Here is a 27,409-nt window from a genome sequence, read left to right as displayed (position 1 = left end):
ATTTTTATCGATTATATTATTATAACGTAGGTATTTGAATTTCGCCACTGCGGTCTGCGATCATAAAAACAAATAAAACCTCGAAAAAATAACAAAACTCAATCGGTCGTCATTCATCATCGTGCACGGACAGACGTCACGACGCCGTCCGAGATCGAGTCGAATGCTACACGGCGGCCGTCCCTGCGTTGTACCCATGCGCCCCGAGCATTTCAGTCACCTCGGGGTCTCCGTATCGATCGGTCCGCGGCTGGTCGGCCAACGGTGCGATGCATAGTGTCATTAGTGTTCCATCGGCGGCCGAGAGAGACGGATATCGCGGTTTATTAGACTGCGGCTATTGAAAACAAACCCGATAACAGTATAATATAGTATATATTATACAATATCATTATTTTATTGTCGCTTAAATAATATTTATGTACGTTCGTGTTCGTCCGGTTTAACGATACACATATAGGTTATTGTTTACTCGACATCTTTGGGCCTCTCTACGATTGTAGAAACAATATAATAATATTTTTATCGTCGTTATTATCATTATACCAGTAATTTATAAAAGTTTATTATATTATATAATTATTGTATATTGTATCATACCTATTGTTCAAATTGTCGCACCGGTCCGTTTGAAGAGTATAGTACCTATATCGTTAGTGTAGAGCGACAATAACATGAAATCCGCCAAAGTCTTGATCGCCCTGTTCCTATACGGGTGTTGTATGGTCAGGGAATGCCTTCAACACGACAATACTGAACCCGTCAAAACGGCTCTGTAAGTACCTATACTTAGGTAATAAATAATAATATATGACACAATGTGGTATAGGAAAATGAATATTATATAATATGATAAACCCACCACCCACGTACTTATAACATATTGTAGCCGGTCAAAATATATATATAGGTACCTATTATCTAACTAATTACATGTCAGTCGTGCATAGGAGCAATTTGGATGGTGGTTGAATAGTTATTGAATATGTGATGATATTTTAATTGAAAGGGTTAGTTTAATCATACATCGCAAGACCACCTATCTGAAAAATAGGGGGGGGGGTCACGTGTTGATAATATATAAACTATATAGTAACTTTACTTACATATGCAGCAATATACTTACTTAGTTAATAGTTATTATTAGGTACCTCCAAGATAATTTTTTGTTGGCTTAATATAGGTGTATACCATTTTAAAAACAATTTACAATGTCTCGTAATATACATCATCAAATATACAAACCCAGGCGTATAAAATCAATATAATATAATTATTATAGATATGTTCGTGGGGATTCGGGCGCATATAATGTATTTTATGTATTTTTATTCCATCGTAAAATATTTTATATTCATCAACCTCAAGCATAACAAATCCAAAATGGGTTTCCTTTTTGACAATAATAACGAGTCCATGTTATATATTATGTGCACTCTAAGTCCAGTAGCAGTGTTGATAAAACTTTCAATAGAGGGGTGGGGGTGAACTTAATACTTCAGCACAAAAAATATTTTCATCATATTGCCTATAACTTTGTCCAAGTGTTATTATAACGTTTTATTCTTGTTATATATTAAAACTTTTATAATATTTACGTAAAAAAAGCCCAAATATGGGAAGGGCAAACTCCCCTCTCAGAACCATTACTGCTCAATAAGTTTCCGGCGAAGAAAGTTTTTTTTTTAAAGTATTTAATTATGTATAGATATGTTTTATTATTTGTTACGTGTTTTGATCCAATTAGTCAAAATCTCAATTTGAAAGAAATTGTAAAAATAGAGTTATACAGTATAGAGTGTATACAGTTAATTATAGTCATAAATTAAAATACAACTATAATATTTTCTTAAATAATTAAATTTACCCTAATTTGCCCGATGGACTTAGAAAACAATAATTTGTTTTTAACAACTGTCGTGTTTTTTAGCCACCATCAAAAATCAAAATTATTATGACAATACCTACATATTGTATATTTTATGTATACTGTATGTCTGTTTAGGTACCTCCCTATTGTATAATTTGTTTTTACTTTTATTGTACTTATAACTCATGATTGCGTTTAAAAATGATTTATCCGCAGACTGCAAACATGGGCTGAAAAATTATATTTTGAGTTGTGGAACTGTGGAGAATACATAACTAACCGAAAATCACTGCAAAGCGTAAGTAATAAGTATATGTATGTAGGTACTCGTATATCTATATGATACGCATAATACATATTATACATGCTAGATAGGTATATATATATATATATTTATAATTCAGGACACAATCGTAATATAACAATTATAATAACGTATATGATTTAATTATATTTATACTTGATAGTAGCTACATAAATCATTATTTTGCTAGGTATACAACTGGTAAACTTTTTACAAGTTTTTAATTTAATACAAAATATGTGTAATCATGTTAAATGGTAAATAATGAGTGTTTTGTTTTTATTGTTTTTTCTCAATTAAATTTTTTTTACTGTTTTTATTAAAAATATAGATATAGTTGTAGGTATATATTAAGTAATATCACAGACTATATATGTGATTATTGTCTGTGGTAATATGACTTGTAACCCATATTACTTGTATGTTGTATATTCAAATAGTTTGAAATTAAGTGAATTAAAAAGTGATAAGGATTATGATAAGTATAGTTATCATAGGTATCTACAAACAATTTTTTTTTATATTTATATTTTATGCTTGGAAATGTTTCATTCTATTAAAATAAAAATCCGAGTTGATATTGTTTATAAGATTGTAAATAGTTTCTTATGTTATAAAATTACCAATAATACGATGTTACGATATACTTACAGCAATGAAATCTCCATAACTCGAATCAGTTGGAGACAGAAAAATTGTCTGATATTGAAATTTAGAATGGGCCAATAATTCCTTCAAGTTATCAAAAATTCAATTTAAACACGTTCGAGTTATCAAGGTTCCACTGTATAAATTTAAAATTTCAGTTTTATAATTGACTTAATTGCCATACATCAAACAATTTTGATATAGTATAAATATATCATAATTTTGTAGTAGGTTAAATTAACAAATAGGTACCTAATTAAAAATATGATGTCATAATATAGGGTACAAACAAATATTGTACTTATTTAATTAGTGTCACACATCACGCATATCGTATTTATGACATTTTAATATTAAAAACAGCCATTTGAATAATTAAACGTAACTCAAAACCTTAAAATATAAAATATTTTAATGTACTAATGTACAGAATGTATCAAAAGTCACTCAACCGCACATACAAGGATTATTATTATTATTAAAAAAAAATAACTGTACAGTGTACACCACTCATATTACGTATATCATTCAGACTAGAAACTCAGTAAACTATCTATTTCAATGTGTAGCTGTGATTAAATTAATCACCACGCACCATTGGTGGATATTTGGTTGAAAGTGTAGGGGACATGACATTTTTTACCCATTACCAAAATTAAGCAGACTCAACCTTCAACTCACTGCCCTAATTGTTGACTTTAAACATGCATATTGTATTGGCATATAAATGTGGTATAATATGTTAAATATAGACAGTAAATCTATTATTATTACTAAAAGTGTTGTAGACGTAATAAACATTCTGAAGCGGACTTGAAAACATCCCGAAGGACTTAAGCCCCCGAATTTGTCCCACCAATATCAAACTATGTCACGCACACAAGTCACTCAAAACATCCCTTTAAATAAACTAACAAATATCTCTCAAATAAAGTAATGACAAATTTAAATTAGGTAAACATTTTAGCATTCCGGTAATGAATAAGTTCTTCGTCAAATACTTTTACTATAGTAAGTACATGTAAAACGTATACAAAAGGGATTTTAAGAAACTGATGAAATGGAACACTTGGCACTAGAATTTTTCATTAATTTTACAAGTTTTGAGTGTTTGATGTATCTTGTCGTTCTAACACTGGGATACAAATTTAAAGAAACATTATTAATTGGGTTAATATGAGTTAAATACTATGTGTGTCAAGAATATAGTAATAATTTTGTCAAATAATCCAAAAGAAAAACATCATAGGTATTTAATTTATAGAGTATCTCTTAAATATTATTTCAAATCATAAAATATTATGACTTAACTGTACCTATTATTATAATTAATACGTATACGTATTTGGCTGGTCATTTTGATAGTTGACTAGACCAAAAATAGTTTTTTTTAATGTACAATTAAAACATAGGTATTGAGGTATTCTAAGTCTGTTAATAATAATTATTACAATTTTAACTACAAAATTGAATTCACCACAAAAAAGACATATTACATGACATTTTTATAATTTGTTTTATTCAAGTGTTTAAGACATATATATTATATATTGTGTATGTTGTAAATAAAAACCATTTGGATTACATGTGTTTCGATCGATTTGGATGTTAAGGTTTTCAAGGGTTTTTAGTATCTTACTAGTATACGGTACTAGTTGATTCAGTCGTAAAGCCCTGATTTAACGAGGACAGATACTCGAGACATGAGACATAAGGCAGTAGTTTTTTTTATTCAAATTATTACTATTACTAATTATAACGTCTTAAACTATTCATTTGTAAAATTCGTATTCTTATTTGATATACTTTAAAAGCTAATTCTTATACATTCAGTATATGGAATACTTATTAAAAGCATATGCAGTATAATATTTTACTTAAATCTAATCAATAGACTCGTTACGAAGTGGTCCACAGGTGGCCAAGTGCCGCAGAGTTTTTTCGCTCCTGATCCATTAGGAAACTATCGGTACGATTGGTCAAAATAGATAAATTATACACATATTGCTTAATAATAAATTGGTACATACTTAATTACACTAGTTGTGCAACTTAAATAACAAATTTTATTTAAATAATGTTTCATAAATATAGATTAAATCATATAATAATATATAGATTATAATCAACTAATATAGGTAATTCATATTTATAACTAAATAAACTATTATCTAAATTGAAGATACTCGTTAAGCTAAGTTAGATATAAACAAGCACACTAACAAGTTTTAAACAAATGATGTTTTTTCCTAAAATTAATAAAAATATTTTATTACATTTATTCAACTTAATAAATGTGTATTAACAATTTAATTTCTCAATAAATGTTTGTATTTTCAAAAATAATTATTTATTCATTTAAATAGTGCCTATACTATTTAAAATATATATATTATTTAAATATCTAGTTGATCAATTTGCAATTATTATTATTTTTAGAAATATAACAAAGAAGCCAAATTAGAAGGAAGGAATGGACAAATTTTGGTAGCAAATATTTCGAGTGTTATTAAATCAATGATGGATAAAAAACAACAATCTTTAAAAGTTAGTAACAGTATATATTTTTGATACCTAACCAAGTCTTGTAAATTAATTTTACAATATTATTCTTATAGTATACAATATGCCAATGTATACACAATAATTAATAAACAATATAAACTATTTCTTGCATAATTTATATTATATTATTTCGTAGAGAATTTTAGAAAGCGTTGAACAAGTTGCAGTTTCAGCCCATGACGATGAACCACCGGGTGATGAATATAAAGTTCGAAATGCAAAACCAAATAAAGCTACTCCACATACGAACATATTATTAAATGATTTGAAAGAAAATTCTCACTTTTACCATACGCCTGTAAACGCTACATATAGTTCTGTGCATATACCAACTTATGTTTATGACCGGGGTAAGTCAATGTCTAAACAAAGTACCTATACATATAGTAATGTTCTTGATTTAAAAACTGTTAATAAAATATTTTTATTTATGTAATCATAGTTAATAATTTTTAAATATTTATTACATTACAATTTAGCAACTGATGTAATTAAGGCTCTCAAATGGTCAGAAAACCTGGATGTAGCATTTAAAAAAAACTACGAAATAGATCCTAGATTGTCATGGCAATATTTTGGAAGTACAACTGGTTTCATGAGGCAATTTCCAGGTACCTACATTCTATCAATATATTTTCGCTATAGTTATATCATTTATGAATGTTCATATCGGTCATTAAAATGGCTAACAATATATACCGACTTGATCAGGTAAATAAGCATTAATAAGAAAAACCGAAAATCCTATATTAGCACTAAAAAACCCCAAATATTTTGAAAATGATGTCATATCTAGTAAAGGTTAATACGAATATTTGATAAAAATGTCAAGTTTCTACAGATTTTTTTAATCAAAGAATTGAAACAAAAAATATAACTGATTTTATCAAAAACAGGTTTTGCGTAAATATTTCCATTTCTTTAATTTTGTTTTCCTAATTTTTTTAATAATTCTAAGAATTTAAAATTTTATTTTTTTTAAAAGTACTAACTATTATACAACGTATCTGGTTTTTGATCAAAGAATTGTTTTTAACTTTAAATCGTATACATTAAAATACAAAAAAATCGAGAAAAAAACACACACATCATTGTCAAATCATTAGGTACTTTCAGCTTTCAGTTCAGAATTAAAATGTTATTATTCAAGAATTATTTTATTCTGGAAAAACACTGTTAGTGAAATATTCCATTTAGGAATAGGGGTGTTAGGGAATTTTGATTCATGAAAAAAATGTAGGTACCTACACTGGTATTCATTTATTTGATTCAGATGAGTTTAGTAAGTGCAACATTCGTTCTTAACTCTAGGTATATCTTAAGGTTATGTTATAAATTGGTTGTTCCATCGATTATGTTAAAATAAATACAATCCCGCGATTTCTTTCAATAAATAAATGTATAAAAATAAACAGAATGGCATTCTCTCTTTGAAAAATTTCGATTACACCATGAAGGTATATACGAATATAGTATAGGTATGAAATAAAATACCTCACCCAGAATCCAGATACTAGGACATTTATTATTATTAAATAAACGCCCGTAGGCTCAAGTACGGTATAAAATATTAGATTACATTTATTTATTGAATTTATTTTAACATTATCGAATAAGAATATAAAATAATAGTACCTACAGAGTTTCTAACAAATTTAAAATTAACAAACCCATCTGAAATATTCAATTTACAAATTATTTAAATTATGGTGCTGAAAGATACTCACAAGTCACAAATTTAACCCAATGATTACTGATAATTATTTTAACTCGTCTAATATTTTTTGTAGCAATGGAATGGCCAGATAAACCAGATAATACAGAAGATTTGTACGACTGTCGAATGCGTCCTTGGTACGTAGAAGCAGCTGCCAGTCCTAAAGATATTCTTATATTAGTCGATAATTCTGGGTCAATGATGGGACAAAGTAAAATTATTGCCAGACACGTGATAAATACATTATTGGATACATTATCAGTGAACGACTACGTGAATGTACTTGTATTTAGTAATGTAACGAATGAAGTCGTGCCGTGCTTCAAAAATTTACTCGTACAAGTATGCATTAACTATTTAATATCAAAAAAAAAAAAAAAAAATAGTTAAGTAGAATTTATTTTCAACTGTAATTTTAAATCAAAATTATTACCTATTAAATATTGAACTTATATAATAATTCATTAATTATATTATTCTCATTATTTGATTTACACATATTATGCTGCAGGTATAGTACTTACACATTAAAAAAATCAAACAATTTACCTTGGGATATTTTTTTTTTTTTTATTGAACTTAAGCCCGGCGACTAAGGTCATTAGCTGTTGTAGGGGTTATGAACTGTGGTAGGGGTATGGTAGATTGTTTTTAAGATTGTTACGATAGGTAGCAAACACGAGTATGTGTGGCAAGGTGTTTAACTACTATGAATCCGGGTGGTCACCCATCCGGGAGCTAGTAGCTGTGGCGGTTACTTACTCCCAGTCGCTTCCGCGACTGGTAGCAGCCAATGCATCACGCAAAGTCACCACCCTTGGGATATTATAGTAGTATAAAGATAATTAAGCTTATTTAATTATATATTAATTAACTTATTATATGATAATTTATTAATATCGGATAAAAAATCTTTCATGCTATTTTAGTTATGAAACCTTAATAATAAGGATATTTTATTTTGTATTCAGGCTACACTTGCAAATATCAGAGAACTAAAATTAGGTGTGGAAAATATTGCCGATCCAAATAATATCTCAGATTTTAGTGAAGCGTTAACCAAGGCGTTCGAGACACTTGAAACGGTACTTAATATTTGCAATAAATCAATTATTTTATTTTATCATTATTTTAGGAAACATACATTTGGTAAAATGAAAAATACAATTTTATTTTTAGTACCGTGAACGAAATATGGGTGCCATGTGCAACCAGGCGATCATGTTGGTCACTGATGGTGTACCAGAAAACTTCTATGAACTGTTTAAATCACATAACTGGAAGAATGGTACAATGGGTATGCCAGTAAGAGTATTTACGTATCTAATTGGTCGAGAAGTTCCAGAAATAAGAGATATGAAATGGATGGCTTGTGCAAATCATGGTAAATATTTTATAAATCGATTATCTGACATTTTGAGTTGAACTGAGTTGAATTGATGAAAAATTATATTGGGCGGTATTAAACTTTAATAATTCAATTGAAAATAGATAATAAGAACGACAAACTTTTTTAATTTAGGGTATTTTGTTCATTTAAGTACGGTGGAAGAAGTTCGAGAACAAGTGGTACACTATTTACCGGTAATGGCTAGACCCTTGGTGTTGCACCAATCCCATCATCCGGTTATTTGGACGCCGTTATACGCTGATGTTACTGTAATCATACTCTACATTTAATTACTAGTTCAAAAATAAAAAATTGGTATTTTTTTTCTAGGATCCAAAAATGACTGATTATTTATGGGAAAAAGAAGAATGTCAACAACAGTATGATGATACGATCAGTTATAAACGAACAAAAGACAAATTTTTCTATCCAAAGAATAGAGCGAAACGAGAACGAGATCGAAGAAAAAAAGTAGGCACATACTTATATATTTTTTTAACTAAACTATATTGTATAATGTTTTTAGGAGTTGAATCAAAATTTAAACGTGAATAGACAAAAAAAACACAATTTAATAACGTCTCTGGCGATGCCGGCATTCGACAAAAAAACTGAAATGGTAAGTTTATGAAAAATAATTTTTGAAGTCACATCAACATTCAACAATCATCTATTGCAACCATTGATTCATTTAATTTCGTTTACAAATGCATTTTAGAAGGATAAAAGCTGTACATTATTTTGGAACACTTTCAAAATATTAATATTTTGTATTCCAAAGCAATATTGAATTATTATTTATCTCACATAATTTAAATTATTTTAACACATACCACATTAAAATATTATACAATATATATAATTTATATATATACATAAATATATGCATAGTCACAGTGCCGTAGTAAGACGGAGACTGGGAGCGTATGTTTTCCTTCTCTTCCTCAACTTTTTTTTATGGGTAATTGTAAATAGTCAAAGTGTTCCTATAAAATACTGAACTATCTTAAATTATTATTTATTGTTAAGACAAATTATCAATAAAAATAATTCATCATTATTACCTACCTAACTACCGATTTATTACAAAAAAAGAATTAAATGATCTAAATAAACTTATCAAAATTTATGTTTATTTTCAAATGCTATGCATACTATGGGGAGATAATGATTTTGGTATCGTTTCGTTGAATTGTTACATAGGAACAAGTTTGCTAATTTCGAACTTTTATTTTCAATTTGGACTGAAACTGGAACGATTTTGACGATGGAATCTTTAAGGTTTAAGTCTAAACGTGAAATTTTTAAAAATCAGTTGTACAACTTGTTCTTTGTTAATAACTTAAAAAGTAAGTAGATGCCTACAGTAAAAAAAATATTGATTTTTATGAAATGCAGTTACCCTTAAGAAAAAGTTCTGGCTACGGCACATCATAAAGTGTCATATTGTTATAGTGAACTACATTACTTAAGTAATTAACTAGATTAAATAACATAGTTTTTATGATACTGCAGCTGGATACTGTAAAACACAATATTTTTAGATATTTTAAGCACTATAAGCAGTAAGCACTGAGAAAAATAACTTGTCTACAGAACACATAGATAAAATATCAACACCTAAAATACTTGACAAGGGTGTAATATGTATATTTTATGTTTTCTAATAATTTCAGGGATGAGTCCAATGTGTGATCTTAACTATTTTGCACTATTCTATTGTATATCCTATCACTATGATTTACAGATCGGTGTATAATCCATGGTTTTTGAGTGACGAGAGTATTATATTCCTCACCACTGATGAATGTGGATATTTGTATCTCCCTATCTATAAGTTATTATAGTGTTTGTCGACATCTCTTTTCGACTACAAAAAATCGACGTTGTTATTAAATCATTTAAATATTATAAAATTTGGAACATCTAACACAATTATTGTTAGTTACCTGTAAATCAAACGATTTTTTGCAACCGTTAAAAAAGCCATGATTTATCGAAGATTACCGTTTTTTGGTAGATCATACATTGGTCTAGTCTCGAGTTTTAATTATTGTTGATTCAAAAATAAGTGCGTGTTAGGCTTTTGATTTAATAATAATATTATTTATAAATAAATATATAAGTAACTAATAAAATAAGAATATTAGGTTTTTAATATTATAAACTATTTATCTATTATTAAGTTAATTAATCTCAATTTTTCTATTATAGGTATTTATTATTTTTGTTGAAATATGTATAACATCTTTTATACAATATTAGTTTCATTAAAATGACCTTGAATTGAATTAAAACCAGTAAAATGTATACATTTTAAACTTTATATTAGGCAGTAAATTATATTCTTACGTGTATAGGTTATAGTGGTTATCTGTTTTGTTACATCTACTCTCCAAAAAGTAAAAACATATATATTATTATATACAGTATGCGTATTTTTTAAAGCATTTTTTACAGATTTTTTACTTGCAAATTGTTAAAAAAAATATTTAATATAACTTTTAAAAAAAAGCTCATACTAAACATGTTTAATAATTATTTCCCAACAGAATATCACAGTAAGAAGGCTAATAAATGATAACTACTGGGTTTGGGAAACAAGAGAGGTATTTAAAAATTCAGCAGGTAGTCTGCGATATTTTTTTGGTCATCCTTAGAAAAATCTTAATATTTTTATAGTAATCATATTTTATTATAATAGTACTATTTCTTTATATTGTGAAACTTATTCTTCTATGTGACAATTCTGTATCTATTATCAACTATATTATATAGGTATTGTATTATTAGTAATTAAAATTAACTGTCGTCAAATATTGGTACCTACCTATCGCATTGGATAGATTAAATGTAACAATTTAGAACGCCTAGAGTTCTAAGCTTAGCATTAATATTTTGTTAGATAGAATATCTAAATAATGGTGATGGTATAGGGACCTAATACGTTTTAATTATATTTATTTGGGTACCTAGTTAGAAATAATAGTTAGAACTAATATTTGGTTTCAAATAGATACTTGGCCTGATTGAAACCCAATTCAATTTTTAAAAGGCGTTTTTTATATTTTAGTCAAAGACTAGCGCGTAGAGAATCAATAGTTATTTGATTTTTAAGTACGTAGTAGATAATATTATAAACAAGAACCTTAAATTGATTTAATTTAAGCATTATAGAGTAGACCAATTTAATTTTATGTTGTTAGTATTATTTCATTTTTTTGTTGAAAAATATAACTATAGCTAGTGTGCGGTTTTTAAAAAGGTTACTTACTTTAAATTTCGCACATTTATTATTAATAAATTATTTTTTCAACATATTATAAGTAAACAAGTTTCATGTTTGCAGACAAAAGTGGCCCATTTACTTGGTGTTGTTGGAACTGATGTTCCCGAAGCAGACTTACGAGAAGCCATGTCACCTCACATAGTTAGTGAAATGTGTCTTTATAACATTAATAATAGTTATACTATACCTATTTATTTGTTTTTTCAGTTGGGTGTCAATAACTATGCATTTATCGTTACTAACAACGGTTTCATTGTCACACATCCAGATCTCAGACCAGTTGTAAGTAAATTATAATTTAGATGTATTATTGAATATTTTATAGAACGCATATGTAGTTATTACAAGTATACATTTGTGTTAAAGAATAAAAAGGATAGAATAAAATAAAAATAAAAATATTTAACAATTCTATTCCGCTGTTCCTCATTTATTTTTTTAATAAAAAAGACAATGGACGCTGGCCATATAACATGACAACAAAAAATCAGGCATTTCTGACACTACTTCTCTAACATTTTTCAAGCACTTCTCGACATCGCAATATAATTAATACATCTACCTTTAAATTATGTAGAAAAATATTATCAATCCAATTGCCCATGCGTAAAGAATAAAGATACATGAAGTTGAAGATCTATTAATTGTATAAATTCGTTCCCATAAATGAATGTCATGACTACCGCTGGCAGTGATTGTCACGGTCGAAGTTGTTTAGCAGGCTTATATCGATTTCGTTGGATTTTTATTTGTCCGATCCTCTTCACCTATCGATTTTTCCGAGTCTTATATTGAATAAGTATGTGATAAATATTAAAAATTATAAGCTTTAAAAGCACCTGTAGTTGGTACCAACTTGTACTTAGTTTGGAGAAAAACGTTTATCAAACATTTGACCGTGTCACTTATCAGGTACATTACTTTAACCGTGCAACACCTTTCCACCATCGTATATTTTATTTTTTAAACCTCTGCGATCGATTTTTCTCTACTTTTCAACAAATGTCTATATCGATAAATAAAAATAAATCCATGTTAAACTTACTATCTAAAATGGATACGGAGTATAAATTGTATATAAATTCTAAAAAAATATATGTATCAGTTAATCACACAAGTCTTATATTCTTATGAAATCTTGATCATATTTATAACACAATTTTTGTTCACTTTATATCTGATATAATACGAATTACCTATTGATTTTTATGTATACATCTATAGTTTTTTGTTTAATGCTTATAAAATATGAATAACCTGATAAATACGTTTATACATTTCAAAATAAAACATATTTATTAGATAAGATATAGGTTAGCGAAATTTCAATTCACAAAAATGAATATTTTTAGTTTGGAGATATTCTGAAGCCAAACTACAACAGCATTGATGTGACGGAAGTGGAACTTGTCGAATCCGACAACATCGCAAGGGTGTTTGACCGAAGTATACTTACGGTTAGTACAAGAATAAACTTTACATGATAGGTGTTTATAAATATTAATTTTGTTATTCAAATGTATATCTACCGCTGTGTGTATGATCGCTATCCAAAGAATGGATATCCCTGGTATCCTGGGTACGTATACGGAAAGTATCTGGGATAATATGTGTTCATCATAGGAAACGGATACATCATTAAAGGACTTTGGTAGTACGATTGATCGGCATTCATGTCGTCCACCATGTTGGAACTAGACGTCACTAGAACGTCTTCCGGGACTTGACGGATCTTGGGTTTCCGATCAGTTCTTAAACGATTATGTTCGACAACAGCTGATTCATTTTGCTTGACGATGGAGGCCGTGATGTTTTTTTTAAATTCCGCAGTCTTATTATGTGGTGTAACAACCTTTTCATCATTGGTAATTGCTGGATTGTCAGTCTCGAGAAGAGCTGTTGTTTCGTTCTGTGCCAAAAGAATGTTTTCGATGACACTACTTGGACCCTCGGACTTCTGAATAACGGTTTTGCAATCGATACTAGAAAAAGTAGCTACAGCTAAACAAACCACCTATTAATTTACGAAAAAAATATGATTAGCATACCTATTATATTAAAGTTATTGTCAATAAATTATTTATTTATATTTGATTATATTTTAACCCAAATCAGTTGTTGGAAATAACGATTTTAGCCAAATTTGTAATTTTTCTATAGTGTAAGTACCTACATAAAATGGTTCAAATAAAAACTTAAAATGCCCTTTAAAATTAAAATCATAATAACTAAATTTCACTATTTAATAAATAACACGATGAAGATAAAAATAGCAATACGATTTTGTACAGTAAGTGTCAAATGGGTTACTGTCATGGTTGTGTTAAATTTTAAATCATTGATGTATAATATCTCATGAGAAAACTTTCATTAAATTTTTTAACTTTTTGACCCAACAATTTTTTTTTAATTGACATTTATAGAAAAATAACAAAAATTGAAAATTAATAATGTCTAATAATAGCTTCTATTATATTCTAATATTGCCTTAATGAGTATTATTCATAATAAATACTTTTAGTGTACTCATAATAAAATAACATCATAAATCACTATTCACTACATATAATTGTTGACATTGAATCTTTTCACCAAAATAACAATAGTGGGTGCATATATTATAAATAATTAAGTACACTAATACAAAAATATAATATCATAGGTTGTTAAAATTTAACTTATACTTAGAACTCCCCCAAAGTTTTTCAGCATATTATTGTTTATATAATATATTTTATTTTATAGTTACCTTAAGTTTATACACCATCTATTATTTTATTAAAAAAAAATATATATTGATGAATAAAATTTACTTACAAGGATTCGAATCATTGTTCAATATTATAAATGGTTATTTCGAAAAGGTACTTAAACTATAGTCGACGAAACAAACATAAATGGCGTCTTCTGAAATTATTGTACCGTCTTATATAATATTATGATGTTGGTAATTTTTCCAGTTCATCAAAACCATGGTCACTGGGTATAAACGAATGTCAGTTGAACTAGCTTAACTAATCAATTCGATGTTTTCCGCTAAAATGAATGTTTTATTTAAAACCATATAAATCGCATTGTGTTCACGCATCCAAAACTAAATGTTTTGTCTTTTGCGCATTTTACAGCTTCGTGATTACATCATCAATCAAACAACTGGTGATCGAGAAATTACTGTGAAGTATCATTACGACAACATGGTAAATCATTTATTAATAAATAAAATAATTAATCAAATTTTACATCACAATTTTTTTCTAAGAAAATATATTTTATATGTTCACAATTTAATCTGGTTCTCTCATATCTATACATATTAAATTTGTTACTATGTGATTTATAAAAAATTGTATCTAGACTAAATTCAAAATATAGTTAAATATAATATATGTAATACTGATAATAATACTTGATTACTATTCAGACTATTGACTAATAAATAATAATGAATACAATTTGTTTTTATTAATAATATGACAATAAATTGTTATCACAACAACTATAGTATGAATTACGAAAAAGTTAATACATCTATACATAGAAAAATAAGCAAATTTGATTGAATTTGTAGAATTCATAAATTACTGATTAAAATTAATAATATATTGTATTGTTTATGTTTAAAAGAGACGAGCGACAACAGCAGAAAGACATTATTATTATTCAATTGTTGAAGGAACGCCTTTTACAGTTGTGGTCGCTTTACAAGAAAAGCACTTCGGTTACAGAGTCAAAATACCAGACAGATATCAGAACATCAATACAACAAGTAATTCTTGATAAAAATAAACTAATCGATTAAATTTAATTTAATTATGTGATGTATACAATATATAGGATCATCCCTTTTGGACTATTTCAAAGACGATGAGTGGAGAATTCATCCAGATTGGTAAATTATATATTTGAATATTTCATTTTCACTCTACAAAATTGACACACAAATATAAATACATTCAATATATTTGTATAAATAAGCACTGGTCGATTTCGTTTGCATTAACCAGTGTATTTAAACTAATTTTTTTTATTAAGAAATTTCAATTAAAGTTGTCATTGTTTTGTTATTGAATTTTTTCACCGTACATATTGTACATACTATTAGTTTATAGTTTTTTACTGGGAAATCACAAATTATTCGGCTACAAATATTTTTGCATTGCAGATCGTATGGATTTTAATACTATATTCATTCAAATTGGGGTGCATTTGTTATTTATTTTCAGGCTTTATTGTCGATATGCGTATGATGATGGAGATGATACGTCATTTAAAACCCCCGAAGATGAACTTAGGCATTTTTTAAAGCGAATCACCAAAACCGATAATACTTGGAATAAATGGCCACCTCCAAGATTTTACAGCGAATCATACGACTGTAAGTATACCTACCTTCAAATAACCTGCTACCTATAGCTATATATACCTATCTTATTTCTTAAAATATAACATTAAACATGTATACACACTAATAACAATACCTTAAAATATTATATGTATTAGATTTATAAATAATGATGTAATATATTCTTAACGAGCTCTAGGATTAGTAATTATTTGTTTTCGCAGCAAAAGGGGCAACGTTGCCCGAAGAAAAATTCGATTGCAAATGTTATTGTGAGTTTAGTGTTAATATTTTTGCATGATCAAGCTTGATCGCAGTGTTTTGTGCAAGTTTAAAATTGTGAAGTTTAACATTTATTTTATTTTATTAATCGGTGTGTTTGATTTTTATAATTCTGGACACTCAAACTCAAACATGTTTTACCGCTTTATTTTTGTGTGATATTATAAAATATTGAAATGTTCTCATGAAAATATTAAAAACGACGTTACATTTTTAGATTTTGAGCAAATCGATCAAATTATTTTTTAGTATTGGTTTTACAATGATTTGTGTTTTTTTAAACCAATTTTTTTTCGTTTGTGTCTGTCATCAAGTTTTGCTAAGCAACTGCTTAACTTTCAATTTTGAGAGTGATTTCTTATAACAAGTTGGATCTAGATGGTTTTTTTGGGGGGTGGGGGGAGTTTGGGGGCTTAGATTAAATACTAAGTACATTAAATTAACATGGAAAAAAATATATTCATGCATAGAAATATTAAATGAATAATAACTAATAAATAATGTTTAATAGTCTAATCTGATAATATAAGTATTATTTAATGTATAATAGTTGTACTTAAAAAATATTAATAATCATTATAATATTATAAATCAAAAAATATACTAATAACAAGAAAACAAATTTTACTTACTTACATTTTCAAAAAAAAATGGTTCTCTCATAGCAAAATAGATAAACTATTTGTTTTTGTTACTATCATTAGATCATTAATAAAAAAAACAAATCATTGGATCGTAATAAATTATCATATTTTTTTTTATTAAAGAAAAAGCCTAGATGACGTAACCATTGGCTTGTTTTACATAATATGGTTTTTAATAATTTTAAATAAACTGTACAATCCAATTTCTTATTATATTTTATTTTAATATCTGTTTAATTAATTTTTTTTTCTTAGTATTGGATATTTTTTAATGTTAACATGTAGGTATTTTTTATGGCTATAGTATATTATTATGTATTCATTATTTACATACCTTACTTTTATTCAAATATGAAGTTATGGGGGTTGATGATTTTAAAAGTAGGCGTAGAGTGTGTGTTTTATTATAATACCTACTCGTGTTTAGGTATTACTAAATTTCCAAAAATATTTAATCCTCATTTCTCACAATAAATAACAAACAGATAATAACTACTATGACATTTATAAATTCTATTAATATCGTGTTTGTAAAGTAATATTTACCATGCATAAATTATATTATTTCTTGATTCAATTTTGTTCATCGACCATCGTCCATGAACAATATAAAGTACTTTTTTTTGGGACCCATTAGTTATCTATTTGTATATATCTATATACAATAAAATTATACCCCGACAACCTTCTTCAAATGTTTATAAATAAGAATTTTTTTTTGAAATTCATATAAATTATTCATGTTAGTTATAAATTATAATACATTGCACCTTGGTTTAAAAAATGTACACATTTTTTTATTGTGTTGGTATTTGTGTTCCATTATACTTTGGCTTTGATATTATTCGCTTGCAATATACAACAAACATAAAGCAAATATAACAATGTATAACTCGTAAACTAAAGAATTTCAAAATAAAACTATCCAAACAGCATGGCTTACAATAAATAACATGAATTATGACGCATGGACTTGCAGTAACAAGTACTTAAAGTTTATTGTTTTCAGGTGACAAAGATCTAATGCTTAGTTTGATATACGACGCGAATATGACTAAAGGTATTTTTACAGAAGCTAAAAATGATACAGAAAAGAAAAAAAAGTAAGTTATTTTGTAGACTTGTAATTTTAGCTTGATTTTTAAATTCACGAATTAAACTGCACAATATATAGTTAATAAAATTAAAAGTTATAAAAAAATATTTGTGCAATAACGTTTTTTTGGAGTTTCTTAATTCAGCATAAGCTACTCTATCTTGTAATTTTCTAACTTTCTATATGCTTGTTTTAATATTTATGTCTTAATGTTAAATTATATATACCCAATACGCATAAAATAAATATTCCTGAATTCTTCATTGTCTTGATTTTATCAAAATATATGAAAGCAATTTTACTTGCAATTTTACTAAATAGTATCCGAAAAAATGTTATTATATTATTGGCTTATTTGTTAGTTTTGAGCAAAATTAAAAATCACAATACATTTGCACAACTCACGCGCTTTTTATATATACTCACTTTGATATTTTTCACGTTAACACATCGCACTATTTTGTCTTAATGAAGTCCAGCAGCGGTCTTGATGAGTTTATTGCCAAGGTAAAGTAATTGTATAGGTCAGTTGAACAAATTTAATGAAAGTCGATTGCTATTTATGTGTTTTTAGGACTGAATTTGAAAAGAGATTTGGTGTGACATTGGCTTTTGTTGCTACCCATAGTGGTCTCACCCGATGGATGGATTATGAAGACAAACCTAAAACACAAAAACCGTAAAATTTAATATTCAATAATCTAGCATTCGTGCTATACGTTATCGCATATTACATACATTTTCTTCAATTTATAGACATTTCATTAACGAAAACGTTTACTCTATTGAAGAAGTATGGTATAGAAGGGCGGTTGAATACAACATGGTAAACGATGAAAGCTATGTATATTCTGTACCATTTGATAATGGTAAGTAATCGCTACACTTTAAGAATTATATTTAATAAACTTATTGGGTACAATTATAAAAACCGTTATTAAAAAAGTAGGAACCCATGTGTGTATTTTGTCAAAAAATTGTTGACTTATTTTCAAATATTTTAATTTTATGGAATTCAAATAACATACATAATTACAATTCCGTTTATTTATTAACCAGGTACCCGAAATAAATTTAATTTAAAAGTTTGAAATTTTAATAGACAAATATATATATATACATTTTTTTTTTAATAATTAAATATTTCAAACAATTATATATATTTTTTAAAAATTTAGAAAACATTAAATCAACATTGGTAACAGCAAGTCAAGCGGTTTTCGTCACAAGTAAAGAAAATAAAAAAAAAGCGGCTGCTGCAGTTGTAGGTTATCAATTCAGACACTCAGCTCTTCAAGAATTGTTTTCGAACATTACAAAACAGGTAAATTGTATGATGATATTTTTAAACCATTGTAGACTGGTTAAATAAAACAAATTTTTTATAACAATGATCATAGTGTTACTCAGAAACTGGCTGTACACCGGCAAAGGACACCTGTCAATCCTTAGAACGAGATTGTTACATACTTGATAATAATGGTTATATTATTGCATCGGAAAATGCATTAGATACTGGAAAGTTCTTCGGTAACGTCAAAGGACCAATTATGAATATGATGGTAGAAGAAAACATTTACAAAAAAATAACAATATTCGACTATCAAGGAGTATGTTTTAAGCGAGAAAATGAGGATGATTCAAATAGTTCGTCGTTTTTGTATACTGTAAGTGGTCAATTAACTATTATAATTTTGAAAATCCACTTTCCCAAAATTTCTCGATACTAAAATTCTTAGTTTCCGTTCGCTTTTCTTTGCAATTATAAAGGATCCCTTAGATATCATGCATTTTAAAGTTAAGGGTAACTTCTCAATGTAAATTTTCTACCGTAATGTTTCTCTAACTTTACTAATTTACATTTTCTGTAATTAATGAGCTGCAATTTTTAACAATAAAGATGATTTAAAGCAAATCATTAATTGAATAGTCATAAAAAATAATGTTATCAATTACGCGGCGTTATAGATAGGCTATTTAGCTACACCACTGTCATGTGTCCATTTTTCCGGTGTCTCAAAGTATATTGTGGCCCATGTACACTTTAGAAAAATCTTATTGTAGCTTAGATTTTTCGGGATGCTAGATGTTAATTTTGAATTGTTGGACACTTCTTCTAGTATACACTAATTAATAATTCCATTAGCACCTCCCTGGTTCCATTAATACAGTAATACAGTAAAAGCTGTCAGTAAACAAACAAAGAATACGTATTTTTGTATAATATAATATTCGATTTTTAAAAAGTTTAATTAATGCATTTTTTTTTTATAGCCAATACATCATTTAAAAAAACTAATTGGATGGCTAATAGGGCGTGTGTTATGGTTGGCTGCTCATTCCAATTTTCAATGGATGGTGTCTCAGGCTCAAGCCATATTCGAAGACGGTTAGTATAGTTATTTTTACACTTTAAACATTATGGCTGTTATGTTCACTTAAAGGAATTTTGATTGTGGTATTTAGTTCCTGACTACCAAGAAGACGAAGAGACTATATACACTGCAGATACATTAGCCAGTTTTAAGATTGAAGGTGAAAAAGCATTAAAATACGTCAGAATTAATCGAACTCGACCGAAATCTTGTGATCGTTCCGTCAATTTGTACACGCTAACTTCGAAGATTCTAGATAAGGCTGAACATAAATCTATGTGTGCCAGGTAATATTATAATATCAAATACATTTTTATCTAAAACTGAAAATGTTTAAAATTTGCTGTGGGGTTCTGATATTAGAGCTTCTTCTCCCTCCCCATCCCCTCTCAGTGTGCCGCCGATTTACCTGGTGGTATTTCTCGTATAACTATAACCTATTGAAAAGTGATAAAGTCACAACCATTGGCGCACGTACGGTAATGCTGTCGCATAATAGTATAGTTTACTTTATGAAAAGCCCCTTTTAAAGGAGGGAACTCTTTTATTTATTTTATCACTTTATAACTCATACAACTATCAAAAATGTTAATTGTTGACAATTTTTTTTATACTTGTTGTAATTCAATTAAAAAATAATTTATACATTTTTGATTTGATTGTGCATCTTAGTTGATAGCACACTAAAATAACTTTAAAATTAAAACAAAATCACGATAAAAATTTATAAAGTTTCAAAGATACTTCAGCAAATGTGTGGTAGCTTCAGTTTTGTTAAAAAAAGTTAAATTGACCTAATACTTAAAATAATAGAAGATTTAGATCCCCCTCTCTCTTCGAACCTATCTATTGTAGCAAATGTTGCCTGATTGGCAAAAATCAGTTGACTTCAATGATAAGAACAAGACAACTATCATTTATAGTTGTTGTTTAATTAGTAAATAAATATAATATTCTCTGGTAATAAAAATAACTATAGGTGTTTACCCCAATGGATGATTAGTAACGAAAACATTATAGGTACAAATTAAATTAAATATTACAGGAGAGAGGGAGACAGTTACGTTTAATTTTAATTACAAATTATTTAAAATGTTTAACCCACGTCTTAACTCTTAAATATCTAATCCTACATATTATAATATTATATCTAAATATATATCTATATATCTATACCTTTATAGATGCCCATCTGCTTATGTTGTATAATATTTGTTCTTAACAGGCCTTATGAATTGCGAAAAATAATGAACACCAACCTTGTCTTGCTAGTCGTCAATGGTCGTTGTCCAGAAACAACGAAATCCGAAAATTTTGATACAATACCGGATGAAGTTAAATATGAAGAGTTCAATAATTCGTTGAATTGTCACAAAGCGTTTTATAGTTTACCACGGCGTAGACCTAAAACCGCTTGCATTAGGACACATCCAGACGTAAGTTTTGTACATTCCAATATTATTATAACTGTCACCAATAATATAAATATTAATTTATGTACTAAAAATTCACCGTTTCATGTACCTATAGCCTATAGGTACCATGTGTATGTGATAATACATATTTTATACATACGTATGTAGTTAATATAGCCATATAGGTAGACTGCGCTACTACAGTACACAAACAACTGAAAAAATCCATGTAGATACTTTTTGAATCAAACCGGTTTAAAACTGTTTAAAACCATTTTATTAAAAACAACTTTTTGGACTCATAAAAATTTAAAATGCTTTCTAGTGATCCGTTTAACGTAAGACAACGTTAAAAACGATTTATGTTTTTGAAAATATTTGTTTTATGCTCTTTAAAATTGTTAAGACTAACATTTAAAAAAATATGCATATTTTTTATCATTTGTAATGTAAACATTCGTTTTTAATTCATTCTTCCAAAGCAGAATATTTTTTGGAGAATTTCGATTTATAAAAATCGAATTTTCAACAAGTCGTTTATTCGTTATAACTTATAACTTATGAGTACTTAAAGTTTAGATGAGCGGAGGGGAGTGGTAGTAGTGGTACACATTACAGGGGTACCGCGATCAATGTTAGGCCACTACAGCTATCCGCTTATCATAACTTTAAATACTTAAAACGAATAAATTATTTGTCCAAAATTTGATTCTTATTGATAGAAATACTCCAAATAATATTCTTTTTTTGAATATGGAATTTAAAAAAATACATTTTGTCATTCGAAATAGTAAAAAACTTTTAAAAAAATAAATAAGTATCAGTATAATTTTTTATAAAAAAATTCTGGGAATGAAATATTTTCAAAAATCCTTGGCATTTACTGAAATAAAGGCTCTCTTACATTTAATGGACCACTCTAATAATGTCATATTATATTACACTAGGTATAAGTTTATGTAATAATTTGTTCTAACCATGGTCAATGATGGGCACTGTAATGAAATGATTGATATAATTTTAATGTTTTTCTTTTTAGGAACATGAAATTTACGACAAAATGTGTGGCAAGGGTACAATAACTGCAGTTACGCCAATAACTATATCAATCATTTTTTTTTCTATGATTAATTTTATAAGGTTTTTATAATTTTTTAATTCTAAATCAAAAATTTAAATTCTCTTACCTACTTATATTGTATTGACAAATATTGTTCATGAAGTTATCCTCGATGTTCAATATTTTGTCTATTGCGTCTATTACAATTTAATATACGTTAAATCTTGCTATTATAATTTTATGATATTATTACATTTTGATGATGGTAAATATAGAATGTTTAATATTTTCTACCAATTAGAATACATAATATTATTATCTACTCGATACTCCATACATTATCAGTTAACTTAATATATATTGCTATTATTAAACCTTTTATATTATTATGTAATTGTAAAAAAAAAAATGTATCTTACCCAATGGCCTAGTCGCTGAGGGTTAAATCTTTAATAAAAAAAAATATACATATATATATTGCGCATAATATTTTGAGTCTTTGTGTAGCATAATAATATTATGAACTCAGTTTTAAAAAATAACCAATTATGTTGGTTACCTAGCATGAAGTAATTCACTTAAAACAATATTGGATGAAAACAATTATGATTACTACTATACTGACTGTAGTTCGATTTTGGTTTATTCTATAACAATGATACTATTTAGTACCTACTACCTATGAAAAGTTCTTGACATATGGGAGAAAAAAAACTTATACTCTATTCAATGAGAGAACACACCGTGTTTCTAAGCGAAAATATGTTCTTCTATTCCACACCTTGCATAATGGAATCGATCTCAATGGCAGGGTGTTATGTGGGGATGTGGAGAATTGGAGCGTTCTTTAGCTGAACAGAGTATAAAGTATAAAACTATAAACCCAGCCTTGGGTATAGCTAATAGATACTTAAAATAAATGACTGTTTACTATTTTAATTTAAACAAACATAAGTAAGAAGAAAAGTAGAAATTATAAGATTGTAAATAACACAGCAAATAATCATACATACTCTATCCCAAATAAAAATGGTGGTCGGCGGTCAACTTCTGCACATTACACAAACAGGGGCATGGATTAATACACAGATATTAGACTCGGTTGGTGATATACGAGTGATGGCTGACTGCTTCCTTACAAAAAATGGTAGCTGCCGCTTACTGTTCTTACTTGGGATAGAGTTTAGTTATAATTCACTGACCAAAGTTTATAATATTAGCTATAACAATATTTTAAATTGTAATTGTTGTCTTGCTAAAATTACAATTGTATTTTTGATGTTAAAAAACACATCATTGTAAAACCAAAAAATTCCTTGCTCTGTTCAGAATATTAAATATATTAAATATCAATGAAGAAATAAGTATTAGCTAATTTGATTTTTAGTTGACATAATATCTATGAATCTTAATAAATAAATAAATAATTGATTGAAATTATAATATAAACTACAAACAGAAAAAATCAATAACTATATTGTAATTGTTTTAATATTTATATTATACCAAACATATTATATACAATTAACTTCAAACTTAACCAAATAACTTGCAACTCTATATTAATTGAAGAACAGTTTTAATTTTGTTTTGAAATACTTTCAATAAATTCATCAAAGAGTATTTTATTTGCCCTTTCTTGTAACTCATTGACAACCTTATCCAAATATTCTCTGCCTTCTAAAAAACCAACTAAGTTATGAAAACTTTTAGACAGACGATGATCGGTGATTCGATCTTGATTAAAATTGTATGTTCTAATTTTTTCTGATCTTGCACTAGAACCAACCTGTTTATAACATTTTAACATAATATTAATTAATATATTATTGAATAGAAATTAAAATTAAAAATAATAATCACTGGTTAATTAAGCTATAAAGTTTTGAAGAATTTACTTGTTGTTTTCTAGCAGATCTAGTCAATGATTGTTGTTGTTCGAGTTGTCTTTTATAAATGATTGCTCTTAATTTTTGTAATGCTATTTTTCTATTTTTAATTTGTGATCTGTCTGTCTGACACTCGACTACAACACCTGATAATGATATAGAAATATTGTAAGAGATAATATTGTCAAATAACGAGAACTGAACATTTTACTTGGAATTTTATTTTTACCTGTTGGCTTATGGTGCATTCTTATAGCACTGTCCGTTTTGTTAACATGTTGGCCTCCTGCACCAGATGCTCGCTTAGTTTCTATAACTAAATCTCGGTCATTAATCACCACATCTAACTGAAATAAAAAATCATTTTTTAATAAATAATTATGAGAAATTTAATATTGATATTAAAATACATAAACCTGTATACTAATTTATCAAATAGAATATTTTTTAATATAGTTGTTATAATTCTTATGTCGGGTTGCATGGACGATAACCAAAAATTTAATGAATCAGTAGTGAGGTCCCTAAAACATGATTTAATGTACCACGGTAGGTTCATTAAATCAATACATTTATCATACAACTCAGCATTGGTATACTTAGGTACATATTAATGCTTTTAATAAATTAATCATTAATATAGGTAATATGAATGCTGTTAATCTGTTATTGTCAATGTGATGTTTAAGTCAATCATAATATTCTGTCTTGGTATTTTTAAATTATTGATAATTAATTACTTCGGTTGGCTGAGGTAATATGGCTACTGTCACGGTACTAGTATGAATTCTTCCAGACTTTTCTGTTTTTGGAACACGTTGAACTCGATGTACACCACCTTCATGTTGCAGCAAACTATAACAATCATTGCCCGACAGCATTAGACATGCATGGCGTATACCTCCTATTGAACCACATACATGAAAAACATTAGATAATATATTAAAATAATATACAATTCCTGTTTCTGAGTATATCTAAATATTTACCCATTTCAGTATGGCAATAGTCAGCTACTTCACTTTTCCATCCTCTATACTGTGCAAAAGAATTGTACATTTCAAAAAGTTCTTGTGTGAATATCATTGCTTCTTGACCTCCTACTCCAGCCGTTATTTCCAACATGACATCTTCACAATTAAATTCTTCATTGGGTACTAATGAACTTAGAAGCTGATACATTTTTTACGATTATAAATATTGTAGGTATACTATCAATGATTTAAGTATCAAATTGAATAAGTATTATAACACATACTTCTAGTTCTAGTTTTGTCAATTGCTCTTCGTGAGACTTTTTTTCTTTTTGTAATTGTTCGCCAAATTCTTTGTCTTTTTCTTTTTCTTGATTAACAAACACAATACTATAAGTCATAAATATTTAAAATTTGAATACATGATATATTTTGTATGAAAAATATATAATATTATGCTGACCTGTATCAAATTCATTAAGTGATTGTAAATCAACTTTTAAAGAACGTATAGCAGATATTAAAGCAGACACGTTAGGTTTAGACATGCTTTCCGAGTAATCTTCGGATATAAGTTTATTCAAATACGACCGTACTCCTGAATTTCTTAACAGCTCACTAGAAATTCCATTGGTTGTCGTAGCCAAAGAAGAATATGAATGACATACTAAGAACTGATGATTTGAAAGTGATGGTCGAACGCTTTTAATCGGCCACAGGGTTCTATTATACAACCCAAATATATATCTGCTATTGAAGAACTTCATATTTGATAAAGACAACAAGAAATAAACGACAAACGCGGTATAAAACTAACTATAAAGACGTAAATAGTTAGGATGAATAAAATGGCATTGCTGTAACTGGAAGTTGAAATATTTATAATAATTATTAATTGGCAAAAAGCTCAACACTCAACAGACAAAATATTTAATATTTATAATGTTAAGCGTTATCAAAATCTATTTAAAATTGAAATCATTTTTTGATAACAACATCATACTCACTGGCCATGGCCGTAGATAATTATTATCTACAGCCGTTAGCCGGTCGGCCACAGTCACGGCACTGAATCGGTGAAATTCAACTCTTCTCTGGTCACAGCACGAACTACTACATGTAGGTTACATTTGCCTATTACATGTAGTAGTTCGTGGGTCACAGTCTCGAACCGTTGTAATCTATTCTGTGCTCGAACATAGACATAATATAGATAATAATAATCTATATTATGTCTACGGTATAGATGAACGAATGGATCTTCGCAGGAAAGAATTTTTCGGATCTTTTTTTTAAAAATCGAAGAAATCTTCTACAACCCCACTGATGTGCTTAAAACTATCTAACTGTCCGAAATTTGATCTTTACTGATCAAAAATCTAAATAGGACAGTGGACTTGGGAGGGAGGACAGGGGTGCAGATCGCAAGTTGCGATTCGCAATATGAAAATAATTTAAATGTATTTATTATATTAATTAATTGAATACATAATTTTTAGTAATTATGATAACGTAATAAATACCTGTGTATAGCATTCCGAATGTGATC

At 27.8% G+C, this 27,409-nt stretch overlaps 3 protein-coding genes across 8 annotated transcripts; 1 reads left to right on the top strand and 2 right to left on the bottom strand.

Annotated features, from left to right (window-relative positions):
- The first annotated feature begins 226 nt into the window (after positions 1 to 226).
- LOC111031929 (voltage-dependent calcium channel subunit alpha-2/delta-3) lies at positions 227 to 23,711 on the top strand. Of its 6 annotated transcripts, XM_022312051.1 has the most exons (30): positions 227 to 775; positions 2,087 to 2,168; positions 5,262 to 5,369; positions 5,524 to 5,737; positions 5,867 to 5,998; positions 7,178 to 7,446; positions 8,076 to 8,189; positions 8,284 to 8,488; positions 8,627 to 8,763; positions 8,825 to 8,965; positions 9,021 to 9,113; positions 11,047 to 11,103; positions 11,844 to 11,924; positions 11,991 to 12,065; positions 13,136 to 13,240; positions 14,909 to 14,980; positions 15,408 to 15,549; positions 15,618 to 15,672; positions 16,007 to 16,158; positions 16,350 to 16,397; positions 18,061 to 18,154; positions 18,622 to 18,654; positions 18,722 to 18,826; positions 18,904 to 19,016; positions 19,326 to 19,471; positions 19,548 to 19,814; positions 20,422 to 20,536; positions 20,614 to 20,809; positions 21,748 to 21,958; positions 22,977 to 23,711. In XM_022312051.1, exons 1-30 carry the CDS (start codon positions 675 to 677, stop codon positions 23,085 to 23,087), a joined length of 3,774 nt encoding a protein of 1,257 aa, XP_022167743.1. In that variant the 5' UTR covers positions 227 to 674; the 3' UTR covers positions 23,088 to 23,711. The 6 variants fall into 6 exon arrangements, with proteins under 6 accessions (XP_022167743.1, XP_022167746.1, XP_022167745.1 ...); XM_022312054.1 differs by lacking the exon at positions 11,047 to 11,103; XM_022312053.1 differs by lacking the exon at positions 16,350 to 16,397.
- LOC111031931 lies at positions 13,248 to 14,891 on the bottom strand. Its single transcript, XM_022312057.1, has 2 exons — positions 14,601 to 14,891; positions 13,248 to 13,797 (listed from the first exon to the last, which is right to left on the bottom strand). The coding sequence occupies exons 1-2, from the start codon at positions 14,613 to 14,615 to the stop codon at positions 13,330 to 13,332; spliced, it is 483 nt and encodes a 160-aa protein (XP_022167749.1). The 5' UTR covers positions 14,616 to 14,891; the 3' UTR covers positions 13,248 to 13,329.
- Positions 23,712 to 24,474: 763 nt separating the features above from the next.
- LOC111031949 (peptide chain release factor 1-like, mitochondrial) lies at positions 24,475 to 26,801 on the bottom strand. The gene is made up of 7 exons (XM_022312092.1): positions 26,324 to 26,801; positions 26,145 to 26,230; positions 25,876 to 26,059; positions 25,627 to 25,790; positions 25,116 to 25,233; positions 24,896 to 25,032; positions 24,475 to 24,786 (listed from the first exon to the last, which is right to left on the bottom strand). The coding sequence occupies exons 1-7, from the start codon at positions 26,625 to 26,627 to the stop codon at positions 24,577 to 24,579; spliced, it is 1,203 nt and encodes a 400-aa protein (XP_022167784.1). The 5' UTR covers positions 26,628 to 26,801; the 3' UTR covers positions 24,475 to 24,576.
- Positions 26,802 to 27,409: the final 608 nt, after the last annotated feature.

The sequence above is a fragment of the Myzus persicae genome, unplaced genomic scaffold (assembly GCF_001856785.1).
Source record: "Myzus persicae strain clone G006 unplaced genomic scaffold, MPER_G0061.0, whole genome shotgun sequence".
Classification (NCBI taxonomy): domain Eukaryota; kingdom Metazoa; phylum Arthropoda; class Insecta; order Hemiptera; family Aphididae; genus Myzus; species Myzus persicae.
This window is presented reverse-complemented; position numbering and strand designations above follow the sequence as displayed.